Raw genomic sequence first — 14,899 nt, 5'->3', positions numbered from 1 at the left:
AAAATTAACAAGTCAGGGAAGGACAGATGTTGGCGGGGATGTGGAGAAAGGGGAACCCTCCTACACTGTTGGTGGGAATGCAAGCTCGTGCAACCCCTCTGGAAAACAGTATGGAGGTTCCTCAAACAGTTGAAATTAGAGCTACCATTCGATCCAGCAATTGCACTACTGGGTATTTACCCCAAAGATACAAATGTAGGTACCCGAAGGGGTACATGCACCCCAATGTTTATAGCAGCAATGTCCACAATAGCCAAACTGTGGAAAGAGCCAAGATGTCCATCGACAGATGAATGGATCAAGAAGATGTGGTATATATACACAATGGAATATTAAGCAGCCATCAAAAGGAATGAGATCTTGCCATTTGCAACAATGTGGATGGAACTGGAGGGTGTTATGCTGAGTGAAATAAGTCAATCAGAAAAAGACATGTATCATATGACCTCACTGATATGAGGAATTCTTAATCTCAGGAACAAACTGAGGGTTGCTGGAGTGGTCAGGGGTGGGAGGGATGGGGTGGCTGGGTGATGGACATTGGGGAAGATATGTGCTACGGTGAGCGCTGTAAATTGTGTAAGACTGTTGAATCACAGATCTGTACTTCTAAAACAAATAACGCAACATATGTTAAGAAAAAAGAAAAAGAAGAAGATAGCAGGAGAGGAAGAATGAAGGGGAGTAAGTCAGAGGGGGAGATGAACCAGGAGAGATGATGGACTCTGAAAAACAAACTGAGGTTTCTGGAGGGGAGGAGGGTGGGGGGATGGGTTAGCCTGGTGATGGGTATTGAGGAGGGCACGTTCTGCATGGAGCACTGGGTGTTATGAACAATGAATCATGGAACAGTACACCAAAACAAATTATGTAATATATGGTGATTAACATAACAATAAAAAATTTTAAAAAAGGGGGAGAATGAAAAGCTTATAAGAGTAAATCAATTTTGAGTTAAAAAAAAACAAACGCAGAAATATTGAAAGGCATCTTCTAAGCAAAGAGAGAGCCTAAAAGTAACACAGACCAGAAAGGAACAGAGAAAATATACAGTAACAGTCACCTTACAGGAAATACCATGGCACTAAATTCATATCTTTCAATAGCTACCCTGAGTGTAAATCGGCTAAATACCCCAATCAAAATACACAGGGTAACAGATTGGATAAAAAAACAAGACCCATCGATATGCTGCCTGCAAGAGACTCATTTTATTTATTTTATTTATTTATTTTTAAAGATTTTATTTATTTATCAGAGAGAGAGAGAGAGCCAGAGGCAGGCAGAGGGAGAAGCAGGCTCCTTGCTCAGCAAGGAGCCGGATGTGGGACTTGATCCCAGGACCCTGGGATCATGACCTGAGCCGAAGGCAGACGCTTAACCGACTGAGCCACCCAGGCATCCCGAGACTCATTTTAGACTCAAAGACAACTCCAGATTGAAAGTGAGGGGGTGGAAAACCATTTACTATGCTAATGGACACTAAAAGAAAGCTGGGGTGGCAATCCTTATATCAGACAAATTAGATTTTAAACCAGAGACTATAATAAGAGATGAAGAAGGACACCATGTCCTACTTAAAGGGTCTATCCAACAAGAAGTTTTAACAGTTGTAAATATCTATGCCCCTAACATGGGAGCAGCCAATTATATGAGGCAATTAATAACAAAAGCAAAGAAACACATTGAGAACAATACAATAATAGTAGGGGACTTTAACACCCCCCTCACTGAAATGGACAGGTCATCTAAGCAAAAGATCAACAAGGAAATAAAGACTTTAAATGACACACTGGACCAAATGGACTTCACAGACATATTCAGAACATTCCATCCCAAAACAACGGAATACATATTCTTCTCTAGTGCCCATGGAACATTCTCCAGAATAGATCACATCCTTGGTCACAAATCAGGTCTCAACTGGTACTAAAAGATTGGGATCATTCCCTGCATATTTTCAGACCACATGCTTTGAAACTAGAACTCAATCCCAAGAGGAAAGTCGGAAAGAACTCAAATACATGGAGGCTAAAGAGCATCCTACTAAAGAATGAATGGGTCACCCAGGAAATTAAAGAAGAATTAAAAAAATTCATGGAAACCAATGAAAACGAAAACACAACTGTTCAAAATCTTTGGGATGCAGCAAAGGCGGTCCTAACAGGAAAGTATATGGCAATACAAGGCTTTCTCAAGAAACAAGAAAGGTCTCAAATACACAACCTAACCCTACACCTAAAAGAGCTGGAGAAAGAACAGCAAATAAAGCCTAAACCCAGCAGGAGAAGAGAAATAATAAAGATCAGAGCAGAAATCAATGAAATAGAAACCAAAAGAACAGTAGAAAAGATCAACGAAACTAGGAGCTGGTTCTTTGAAAGAATTAGTAAGATTGATAAAAGAAAAGAGAAATTACACAAATAAAATCATGAATGAAAGAAGAGAGATCACAACCAACACCAAAGAAATACAAACAATTATAAAAACATATTATGAGGGTGCCTGGGTGGCTCAGTTGGTTAAGCGACTGCCTTCGGCTCAGGTCATGATCCTGGAATCCCGGGATTGAGTCCCACATCCGGCTCTGCTCAGCAGGGAGTCTGCTTCTCCCTCTGACCCTCTTCCCTCTCATGCTCTCTATCTCTCATTCTCTCTCTCTCAAATAAATAAATAAGATCTTAAAAAAAACATATTATGAGCAACTATATGCCAGTAAATTAGATAATCTGGAAGAAATGGATGCATTCCTAGAGATGTATAAACTACCAAAACTGAACGAGGAAGAAATAGAAAACCCGAACAAGACCCATGACCACTAAGGAAATTGAAGCAGTAATCAAAAATCTCCCAACAAACAAGAGCCCAGGGCCAGATGGCTTTCCAGGGGAATTCTACCAAACATTTAAAGAAGAATTAATATCTTTTCTTCTGAAACTGTTCCAAAAAATAGAAATGGAAGGAAAACTTCCAAACTCATTTTATGAGGCCAGCATTACCTTGATCCCAAAGTCAGACAAAGACCCCATCAAAAAGGAGAATTACAGACCAATATCCCTGATGAATATGGATGCAAAAATTCTCACTAAAATACTAGCCAATAGGATCCAACAGTACATTAAAAGGATTATTCACCATAACCAAGTGGGATTTATCCCTGGGCTGCAAGGTTGGTTCAATATCCGCAAATCAATCAACGTGATACAATACATTACTAAAAGAAAGAATAAGAACCATATGATCCTCTCAATAGATGCAGAAAAAGCATTTGACAACGTACAGCATCCTTTCTTGATCAAAACTCTTCAGAGTGTAGGGACAGAGGGTACATACCTCAAATCACAAAAGCCATCTATGAAAAACCCATAGCAAATATCTTTCTCAATGGGCAAAAACTGAGAGCTTTCCCCCTAAGGTCAGGAACACGGCAGGGATGTCCACTATCACTACTGCTATTCAACATAGTATTAGAAGTCCTAGCCACAGCAATCAGACAACAAAAAGAAATCAAAGGCATCTGAATTGGCAAAGAAGAAATCAAACTCTTGCTCTTTCCAGATGATATGATACTTTATGTGGAAAACCCAAAAGACTCCATCCCAAAACTGCTAGAACTCAGAGGAACTCAGTCAAGTGGCAGGATATAAAATCAATGCACAGAAATCAGTGGCATTCCTATACACCAACAACAAGACAGAAGAGAGACAAATCAAGGAGTCGATCCCATTTACAATTGCACCCAAAACCATAAGATACCTAGGAATAAATTTAACCAAAGAGGCAAAGGATCTGTACTCAGAAAACTATAAAATACTCATGAAAGAAATTGGGGAAGACACAAAGAAAAGGAAAAACATTCCATGCTCATGGACTGGAAGAACAACTATTGTGAAGATGTCAATGCTACCTAGAGCAATCCACACATTTAAAGCAATCCCTATCAAAATACCATCCACTTTTTTCAAAGAAATGGAATAATCCTAAAATTTGTATGGAACCAGAAAAGACCCCGAATAGCCAGAGGAATGTTGAAAAAGAAAAGCAAAGCTGGCGGCATCACAATTCTGGACTTCCAGCTCTATTACAAAGCTGTCATCATTAAGACAGTATGGTCCTGGCACAAAAACAGACACATAGATCAATGGGACAGAATCGAGAGCCCAGAAATGGACCCTCAACTCTATGGTCAACTAATCTTCAACAAAGCAGGAAAGAATGTCCCATGGAAAAAAGACAGTTTCTTCAACAAATGATGTTAGAAAAATTGGACAGTCACATGCAGAAGAATGAAACTGGACCATTTCCTTACACCACACACAAAAATAGACTAAAAATGGATGAAAGACCTAAATGTGAGACAGGAGTCCATCAACATCCTAGAGGAGAACACAAGCAGCAACCTCTTCCTAGAAACATCACCAAAGGCAAGGGAAGCAAGGGCGAAAATGAACTATTGGGATTTCATCAAGATAAAAAGCTTTTGCACAGCAAAGGAAACAGTCAACAAAACCAAAAGACAACTGACAGAATGGGAGAAGATATTTACAAATGACATATCAGATAAAGGCTAGTATCCAAAATCTATAAAGAACTAATCAAACTCAACAACCAGAGAACAAATAATCCAATCAAGAAATGGGCAGAAGACATGAACAGACATTTTTCCAAAGAAGACATCAAATGGCCAACAGACACATGAAAAAGTGCTCAACATCGCTCTGCATCAGGGAAATCCAAATCAAAACCTCAATGAGATACCACCTCACACCAGTCAGAATGGCTAAAATTAACAAGTCTGGAAATGACACATGTTGGTGAGGATGCGGAGCAAGAGGAAGCCTCCTACATTGCTGGTGGTAATGCAAGCTGGTGTAGCCACTCTGGAAAACAGTAGGGCGGTTCCTCAAAAAGTTGAAATTAGAGTTACCATACGACCCAGCAATTGCACTACTGGGTATTTATCCTGAAGATACAAATGTAGTGATCTGAAGGGGTACGTGCACCCTGATGTTTATAGCAACAATGTCCACAATAGCCAAACTATGGGAAGAGCCAAGATATCCATCAATAGATGAATGAATAAAGAAGACGTGGTGTGTGTGTGTGTGTGTGTGTGTGTGTGTGTGTGTGTATAATGGAATATTATGCAGCCATCAAAAACCCCCCCAAAATCATGCAATTTGCAACGACATGGATGGAACTAGAGGGTATTATGCTAAGCAAAATAAGTCAATCAGAGAAAGACATGTATCATATGACCTCACTGATATAAGGAATTCTTAATCTCAGGAAACAAACTGAGGATTGCTGGAATGGTGGGGGGTGGGAGAGATGGGGTAACTGGGTGATAGACATTGGGGTGGGTATGTGCTATGGTGAGAGCTGTGAATTGTGTAAGACTGATGAATCACAGACCTGTACCTCTGAACAAATAATACATTATATGTTTAAAAAGAAAAAGAAGATAGTAGGAAGGGAAAAATGAAGGGGGGGAAATCGGAGGGGGAGAAGAACCATAAAAGACTACGGACTCTGAGAAACAAACTGAAGGTTCTAGAGGGGAGGGGGTGGGGGAATGGGTTAACCTGGAGATGGGTATTAAAGAGGGCATGTATTTAATAGAGCACTGGGTATTATACGCAAACAGTGAATCATGGAACACTACATCAAAAACTAATGATGTAATGTATGGTGATTAATATAATATAATTAAATAAAAATTAAAAATAAAACACACCTCTCGAATTCTAGTATTGTCTTATAATTTTACTGTCTTTAAATTTTATTAGACCTGAAAGGCCCAAGAATGCATCTGGAATAATAGCACTTCCATACTTTGGAAAGTGAAATGATCCGGTACGTAAATATTACACATCCCAAGCATGCAAATTACACTGAGTTTGCCTATGCAGATATACATAAGACTTGCCTCTAAACCAGAGGTAGGAGATTACCTTCCTGAACAAGGAAGGTTATCCCCTCTCTCAGTTAGTACCAGCATTCTTACAGTCATCCGCATTAGAAAACAGAATGTCGGGGCTCCTGGGTGCAGTCGGTTAAGCATCTGCTTTCGACTCAGACTCAGGTCATGATCACGGAGTCTGGGGATCCAGCCCCCTATGGGGCTCCCTGCTCAGCAGGGAGTCTGTTTCTCCCTCCCTCTCCCCCACCATGCCCCCTGCTTGTGCACACTCTCTCTCAAATAAATAAATATAATCTTAAAAAAAAAAGAAAACAGAATGTCCAAGGTCTATAAATTTTATATCTTAAATATTTCTTGAGCCCATGCCATCTTACTGATTTATTCAATTCTCATCTTTCACTCAGTTGGGGTTTCCCTGTTGTTCTTCCTGCCTCTACTCTTGCACCGTTCAACATGGTCTTCTACTCTATGGTTTGGATAATAAAACTCAAATCTGAACATAACTCATCTAAATCATTCAATGATTCTCCATTAATGCCCCCACCTCTCCTATATTATCATTTGTTGTGATAATCCTATTGCTCTCCTTGGTTAACCCCCACATGTGCTTCAAAACTCAGCTCAGGTGTTGCTTCCCCAAGTGATGAAGAAGTATAGAACAAATATCCTTCCTTTGTGTTCCCATAGCACCCTACGGACATACCCATTACAATTCCCATCATAGTTCTAAAATGATTTGCATGTTCATCCCCTACCACACCCTGCCCCAAAGCTCATTTGAAGACAAAGACTTGTTCTCTGGCATCCCCAGCACCAAAAACTGGGCCTGGCATATAAAGTTATTTGTAGGTAAGTGGAGAAGGAAACAGAAGGTGCTATCATCCCAAATTTAAGTAGTTACACAAAAGTTTTTTATATACTATTTTCTCTTTATGTTTACATGTATAAATACATGTATTTATATACTATTTTCTTATTATTTACATGTGTAAAAACCTAATTTCACTTAGTGTTAACACCATTGTATTTTCTGATTTTTAGATCTATAATACATACGTTTCTATATTTCTACATAGATATTATTCCATTGCCTCTTAAATCTAGACTTTTCTTTCCTTTCACAATTACAAACTCATATTCTGATTTCAGGCAATGTCTTTCAAAAACAATTTTGAGCTAGGTATTCTAATTTTAAGTCTGTAGAATAAGTAATTGGGTGAGTTTATTAACTCAAAATGATTTTTCTTAAAAAATTAATCAAAAATGATTTACTAAATACTGATCTATACCTGGTATTATGGTTATCCTTAAAAACTGTTACATTTTACTGTTAACTATTTAAATGATTACATTTATTGTTACCAAAAAATTTGTTGAATACAATTTTGCCTTCTAAGATTTGGGGATTTAACAGTGCCATCTACCACTACCTCAGTTGTCTTCTTTTTTCCTCTTGTGTTCTCTGAGAAATATATATAGCAAGTTTTTATTTTCAGATTTTCTGAAATATTGGCTTTGAGGCCTGGAAAGCATATTGAAATGAAAAGTCAATGCAAAATTTTCTTTTTAATACCTGCATGTATTATCAGAATGGTTCTCCTCAAATGAGCAGGTATAACTTTTATTAAAAAACAGCGAGTAGTAAAGATTAGAGCATAGGTTACTCTTAGATTTCTGTTGCATTATTACTTGATGCTACTCTGTGTTTTACTTGCTTGGCATATATCATATTTTTAAGATTTCTCCTTCACTCCCTCCGTTAGCCTTTTTCTCCTTCCACCAATATTTATAAGCAGCTTCTATGTTTCAGAAACTGTGCTAGGTATGGGGAACAACACTGCTCTGACTTCAAGTAGCTATCAGTCTGGAATGGAATACAATACAGATAACATGCTACAAAATGCTCCACGGATGCTGAAAAGTGTACTCTGGAAGCATACAGACTAGGCACAGAAAGGCATAGGACAACTTTCGGAAGAAGTAATCTGCAGGCAGAGGTGAGATGGAGTGGGATTTGTGAGATGAACTGAAGGTTTGAGAGATGGAGATGCAGGAGAAGCATGTGTGAGGGCCTGGAGGAAGAGAAAATAAGGCATTGAGAGGATGGAGAGGAGCTTGCTAGGTTGGAGAAGATACCACAGGGAATAGTGGCTATAAATGATGCTAATTAGGTAAGGAGAGGTCAAATAGATGTGAGAAACAAAGGTAAAAGAAAGCTTAAATTTCCTTACTACTTACAGCCCAATCCCAAATTCTGGAAACAGGCAGAGTGACATTCCTCTAGGGACTCAGCTGCCTCAATGTTAATACTTTGCTAAGGGCAAAAGGCTACCTTAGCCCAACCCCCAGGATCCTGTAAGCCTACTTTAGCATATAAAAATTCTTTTGGAAACTTCTTTTCTCTCACTCCCTCCCCTCCAAGATACATGTTGGCAATCATCCTCCAAGCATATGACCCACCAATATATATCTGAAGAATCTCATAACTGAGTTTTTACTAAACAGTAATAAATGACCTTTTCCTAACAATAGCTAGCCCCCTCAGGATCCTGGAAAACTTGTTTCCAAAAATACCTGGGAGGCTTATACTATCCCTAATATGTATATATGTAGTTAGCCCACCTCCAGCTTCCCCATGGCAACAACCTCCAACCAGAGCATACCAGAAGCGTTCCCTTTTTTTCACTTCAAAGCTTCCCTGCCTACCTTGGAGTCTCTGCCAAATTAATGATGGCTGACGCTCTTTCTATAGTAAGCTCTGAATATTAAATAGTCCCTGCTTATTCTCATTAAGGTGGTCTTTGTTTATTTCCACAGGCTTTAACCAGAGGAGCATAACAATAAAAAGGGTAATTTAGTTTGCTGAGTAGAGACTGAACTGGAAAGGTCTAGAATGAACTGGAAAGGAGGTGGGAGACATCTGTAAAGGGCCTTGACTAAGGTACTGGCATAGACAAAAGGGAATGGAATGAAAAATATCAAGGAGGTAGAATCAGTGGGACCTAAGGAGTGATTTGATTTCATGGGAGAGAGAAGCAAAGGTGATGATGACTCCTGGGCTTGAGGAATTATAGAAGTATTGGCAACCTTTGCTGAGACAGGAAAGTCTGGACGAACAGGCTTGTGTTGAGGCTGGAAATAAGTTAAATTGGGGGGCAGAGATTTCCAAATCAGAGGCTTAAAGTAATAATTGGAAGAGTTTGGGTAAATGAGAGCACACAGCAGAGTGAAGCAAAAGAGGACATACAGAAGTAAGTATCAAAATAATTGCTGTTATCATATTCATGGAGAATTGTAAAAACATTTAACAAAACCTTTTAAAATCAAAAGTTTAATAAGCTGTTTTGAAGAAAATTAAACCTTCACTTACAGGTATAGGATGAACTTATTTTCCCATTTTACCAAGAGACATGTCAAAGGGGAGAAATCCTCATTTGATATATAGTTATAGGAAAAGGAATTAACATTTACTGTGGTCCTTTTATATATCTGGCAATTTATGTCTTTTTTTTATGTGTCTGGCACTTTATATCTTTTCTTTGTTTCTTTGTTTCTTTCTTTTCTTTCTTTCTCTTTCTTTCTTTCTCTCTCTCTTTCTCTTTCTCTTTCTCTAGTAGGTAGGTTCCATGCTCAACTTGGGGCTTGAACTCATGACCCTGAGATCAAGAGTTGCATCCTCTACCAATGGAGCCAGCAGGTACCACCTCCCCCCCCTTTTTTTTAGCTTTATATCTTAATTAGTCCTCAATTTTACCATATATACTTAGTATTATTATCCTGTTGAAACTGGGACCTTGCCCGTTAAGATCACAAAGCTAGTAACTGGGCCAGCAGGTCTGACTGATGCAGGAGTGCTGGTTCTTTGCACCTTAGTTCTCTGCCTGACTTCTCAATTGAACACAGAGATTATTTCTAGCAATTACTCCAAAACCATGGTAGGCAATTTTAATGACACAGTCCATGGCAGCATTACAGACAGTGGCAGGATAGGACATCAACTAGAAAATTGTGGATGTTTTCAGAGGGAGAGCAAATTTGGGCAAGGAAGTTCAGCTGTGATACCTATGCAAGTCAAGTAATCACAATTTACTTATTCTACAAATATTTTTTGAGGGCTTATGCTGTGTCAGACATTGTTCTAGATGCTAAAGATGCGGTATTGAATAAAACATACAAAATCTCCTGCTTTCATATAGAATCAATATATTTTGTACAGTGAAGAAAACCATCAAGAAAACAAAAAGACAACCTACTGAATGGGAAAAGATATTTGCAAATGACATATCTGATAAGGGGTTAATATCCAAAATATATAAAGAACTTACATAACTCAACACCAAACCCCCCCAAACAATCCAATTAAAAAATGTGCAGAGGACATAAATTGATATTTTTCCAAAGAAGACATATAGAGGGCCAACAGACACGTGAAAACAACAACATTACTAACAGTCAGGGAAATGCAAACCAAAATCACAGTGAGATATCACCTTATACCTGTCAGAATGGCTAAAATAAAAAAGATAAGAAATAACAAGTGTTGGTGAGGATGTGGAGAAAAAGGAATCTCGTACACTGTTGGTAGAATGTAAATTGGTGCATCCACTATGGAAAACAGTATGGAGGTTCCTCAAAAAGTTAAAAAGTAGAACTATCATATGACCCAATAATACCATCCCTGGATGTTTACCCAAAAGAAAACAAAAACACTAATTCCAAAAGATATATGCACCCTTATGCTTATTGCAGCATTATTTACAATAGCCAAAATATGGAAGCGACCAAAGTGTTCAATGATATATGAATGCGCAAGGAAGATGTAATATATACATACTTTGGGATATTACACAGCCATAAAAAAAGATGAGATTGTGCCATTTGTGACAACATGGATGGACCTAGAGGGTATTATGCTAAGTGAAATAAATCAAACTGAGAAAGATAAATACCATATGATTTCACTCATATGTGGAATCTAACAAAAAAAACTAATGAATAAACAAACAAAAAGCAGAATCAGACCTATAAATACAGAGAACAAACTGATGGTTGCTAGAGGGGAGGGAATGGTGGGGTTGGGCAAAATGGGTGAAGGGCAATAGGAGATACAGGCTTCCAGTTATGGAATGAATAAGTCACAGGGATGAGAGGTACAGCATAGAGAATACAGTCAATGATATTATAACAGCACTGTATGGTGACAGATGGTAGCTATGCTTGTGGTGAGCAGAGCAGGATGTACAAACCTGTGAAATCACCGTGTTGTACAGTTGGAACCTGCTAGCCCAGTTACTAGCTTTGTGACTTTAACACATAAGGCCCCAGTTTCAGCAACAGGATAATAATACTAAGTTTATATGGTAAAGTTGAGGACTAAGTAAGACATAATGTTTAAAAAAATTTTTACTCCGAGCTCAGAGTCACGGGGGAGAAGGACACATAGGCATTAAGATAAATGTCCTACACTTAAGGAACCCATATTCTAGGGGCAGAGACAAAATTTAGACAAATGAAACAGGTGCGAACATAACACAAGTGATAATTAGGGGAGAAATGGTATGACTCAGACCTAGGACTATGCTCATTTATGAGAGGATTTGTGAGGGTGAAGATAAATGGGAAGTGCTTCCTATTGGGAGAGTACTTTATGTCAGAGAGGCAGGATCTGGACGTAGGGTAAGGTTTAAATTCAGAAAAAAGGGGAGGGCATTCATTCAGTAAATATTTAACATCACCTCCTGAGTACCAGATATTGTGCTGGGTGCTACTGGGGAATCCTGGGAGATTATGGGGGGACACTACAGGAAAAAACTACCAGCAAGAATTCTGCCCTTGTGGCACTGAACAGAGCATCCAGTACAGATGAGTTCAGATTGTGCTTTGGGAAACCTTGAAAACACAACAGAATAGACCTGAGGCACTTTAGGGATGGCAGAGACCTTGGATATCATCTAGTTCAGTGGTTTTGAGGCTAAAAATCACTTGAGAGAGCTCTTTAAAAAGTCCCAGACTCCACACCGGGGATTATGATTCAGTAGATGTGAGTTAGGGCCCAGTTATGTACAGTTTTTTGAACTCCTCAGACAACTGTGATGGTCACCCAGGTTTGGGGAACACTCATCTAACACAGGCTTGTTTTATAGAAAAGGGAACAAAGCCTAGAGAATTAAGTGATTTGGTCAGTGTAATTATATATGGTGAGGTAAGCAATAAGAAGCTACTGTGGAATCCTAAAGAGAGTGGGGCTCAGAGGGAGAAAGGAGGACAATAAAGTGGTATTTACGGGAAACAGATTGGGAAGAGAGGGAGAGGCGCTAACTAGGATGTGACATTAATCCAAGATTGACTGAAACCTTGTGGTGACAAGAAAACAGATCCATATGAAACTACCTCCTACAGCTTTCCAGGTATTACCTATGAAATTCTGTAGCACTCTTCATACCCTACTGCAGTTATAATACACTAAGCATTGCTACTTAGAGTGGGAAATGGGGTCTTCCAACCAGCAGCAATGGCATCATCACCTGGAAATCTGTTAGAAAGGCAGAATCCAGTGCTCCTCCCCAGCCCTACAGAATCATAATCTGTATTTTAATAAGATCCCCAGGCGTTCCAAATGCACACTAAAGTTTGAGAAGCACTGCTCTAAAGGGCTTCCAATTCTTTAGAATGAGAGCAACATTAAAATAAAGAGGAAATAAAGAAAGGTAAACAATTTGTGATTTCAAGCATAGGATGGAGCTGGCTTAATGAACTGAGTTAGACTCTCCAAAGTCACTTTTAGCTACCGGATATACTGTATCTCAAGTGTTCCAAGAGTTCTAAGAATCTTTCCTCTACTGGTCTGAGGCAAAAGTCTAAAAGTTTATCATTTTAATGATGGCAAAGACTGCTAGACCCCACTTGAGTAAAGAAACTGAGTAACTCTTTTAACTTCTCATGGCCTTAGGGTCCTCATTTGTAAAAATAACCAAACAAAACCCAAAAATGCTGAATGATCATTTCTCCCGGCTTTAAAAAGTTTTTAATTTATTTCATTTCTTTTGAGAGAAACTGCCTTCTTCTGCTCCAGTAATTTTAAAAATATTAATGCTTCTACAAATAGTTATTAATAAGCCAAGAACTCTAATAGAAATTGATTTCTTCCTGGATGACAATCCAAGGCTCTGTAAGGAGGGGTAATAATGAAAGAAGAGGAAAAAAGAAAGGGAAGGGAGAAAATACACACACATACACACAGGTTTACTTGTTTTGCTTTACTTGATATGTTGTAGACTATTTTGGCAATGGCTTGTTAAAAGTTACTTCCCGTTTTTTTCTTTTTAACCGGTACTAGCCTACCTCATATAACCTTGCCACTGCCCCTACCCTTCGGCTCTCGGCCCCCCCCCCACCTTTTTTACACCGAGTGAAGGAACAAGGAGAGCCGTCAGATACCAAATTCACCTACTTCTCAGTTGGGCTGTGTCTGGGAGAATGGCGGTAGAGGTGAGACCCCCTGCAGCCTTGCGAGTGGAGAGCTGCTGTTCCTGAAAGTCCTTCTCCCCGTCAGATTGGAATACTTCCACAAAACTGATTAGGTCAATTCCCCTAGGACCAGCTCCTCCTCATGAAAAGTGTTGTTGCTCCGCAGGTTACTACAGTGTAAATGTCAGACAGTACTCAGAGAGCTCTTTATTCCCAAAGAAGAGGTCCCCAGTCAACTGGCCACTCCCAAGGAACTCTCCAAGGTTCCAGGATGTGGACGTAGGAGACAGGGTTCCTGACGCAGCCTGAGACTAGCAAAACCTCAACAGGAATTCCCATAGTGACCCCGTCAAGTGTGAGGAGGCAGAGCAGGATTCCTCCATAGTATTCACGTTTTAGGGTTTGATCAATACTCTCTAGGGAGGAGCAATGAAACTCTAGCGTGTTAACGACTTAGAGTCTCTAAACACCTCCGCCACCAGTGGAGATCCAGCCGAGGGTTCCGAAGTGAAATATCTCAACAGACCGACTTGGAAGAATTAATACTGTATTCATAATAAAAGTAAACTCAAAACCAAATACAAGCACAGTAAAATATATAAGGTCTGCTCTCTCTCGATTCACTCCGACTCCATCACCAGCTTCCTATTTCATATGAAAACGAGGCTAATTTCTAATTTTAACAGCGTTTTCTTCCCCTCTAGGTGCAGGTTTTAAAGTAGCAGCAAATTTAAACACGAGAGAATTTACGCCTATATCAAGAACATCACTTGATAACAGGTATCTACATATAAGCCCAGTGCAAACAAAATGGTCATCAACTCCATTTTTTTTTTTCCCACTAAAAACGTTTCATTGCCTTCCAGACCTTCGTGGTCACACTTTACGAAGAAGAGCGGCAAAACCTCGCTTACTCTGTTTAGAGAGACGCTCCGGGAGAAGCTCGCGCCCCAAGTCCCCAGACAGGTTGGTTGACGACAGCCAACCCCTCCCTCAGGCGGCGCAGTTCTCGGAGGCATCAGCTCCGCACCTGGAACCTCAGTCCCGCGGGTTCCGAGAGTTTCCATTCCGGCTCCCATTTCCGCTCTTGCTGCCCCCAGATCTCAACGTCGCCCCCCCCCCCCCCCACACTTCCCAAAGCACAGACACCCGTCCATACCTGCGCTTCCTCGTCCTCCGTCACCACCCCGACCACCGGGATGTGGCGAGTGCTGCTGCACCTGAGCTTGCCTCCGGGTTCCTGGACCTCGGCCGTCGCACCGGCCCCCGCTGTCCACATGGCTGCAGCGGCGGAGTGAGGGGTGGGAGGGAGGGTCCTTCTGTCCTACCCTGTTCCCTTTAGCTGCAGGACCCAAAGAGACCCCGCCACCAAAAAGGGAAGGCCGCCTGAGAGCCGCTAGAGTCGTGAAAAGCCCCGGGGGTCCGACAGTGGCCCCCGCCGCAGCCCACCGGCCTACTTTGGCTCTAGCCGGCTGGCCGGTTGTTAACAAGCCAGCGCGTTGCTAGGGG

The 14,899-nt window shown here is 40.3% G+C and overlaps 1 protein-coding gene across 2 annotated transcripts in view; it reads right to left on the bottom strand.

Annotated features, from left to right (window-relative positions):
- CFAP69 (cilia and flagella associated protein 69) overlaps nucleotides 1-14,868 on the bottom strand; it is a 62,123-nt gene extending 47,255 nt beyond the window's left edge. Inside the window, exon 1 of one of the 2 annotated variants that reach the window (XM_073898775.1) lies at nucleotides 14,550-14,868. In XM_073898775.1, coding sequence (XP_073754876.1) covers nucleotides 14,550-14,669 — 120 coding nt within the window. In that variant the 5' untranslated portion in view covers nucleotides 14,670-14,868. The remainder of the gene's footprint in view (nucleotides 1-14,549) is intronic. The other variant, XM_025873261.2, reaches the window with a different exon arrangement.
- Nucleotides 14,869-14,899: the final 31 nt, after the last annotated feature.

Source organism: Callorhinus ursinus, unplaced genomic scaffold, assembly GCF_003265705.2.
Source record: "Callorhinus ursinus isolate GAN/ISIS: 27379988/994484 unplaced genomic scaffold, GSC_fseal_2.0 scaffold12, whole genome shotgun sequence".
In the NCBI taxonomy this organism is placed as follows: domain Eukaryota; kingdom Metazoa; phylum Chordata; class Mammalia; order Carnivora; family Otariidae; genus Callorhinus; species Callorhinus ursinus.
Note: the sequence above shows the minus strand (reverse complement) of the source record. Positions and strands in the feature narration are given on the sequence as shown.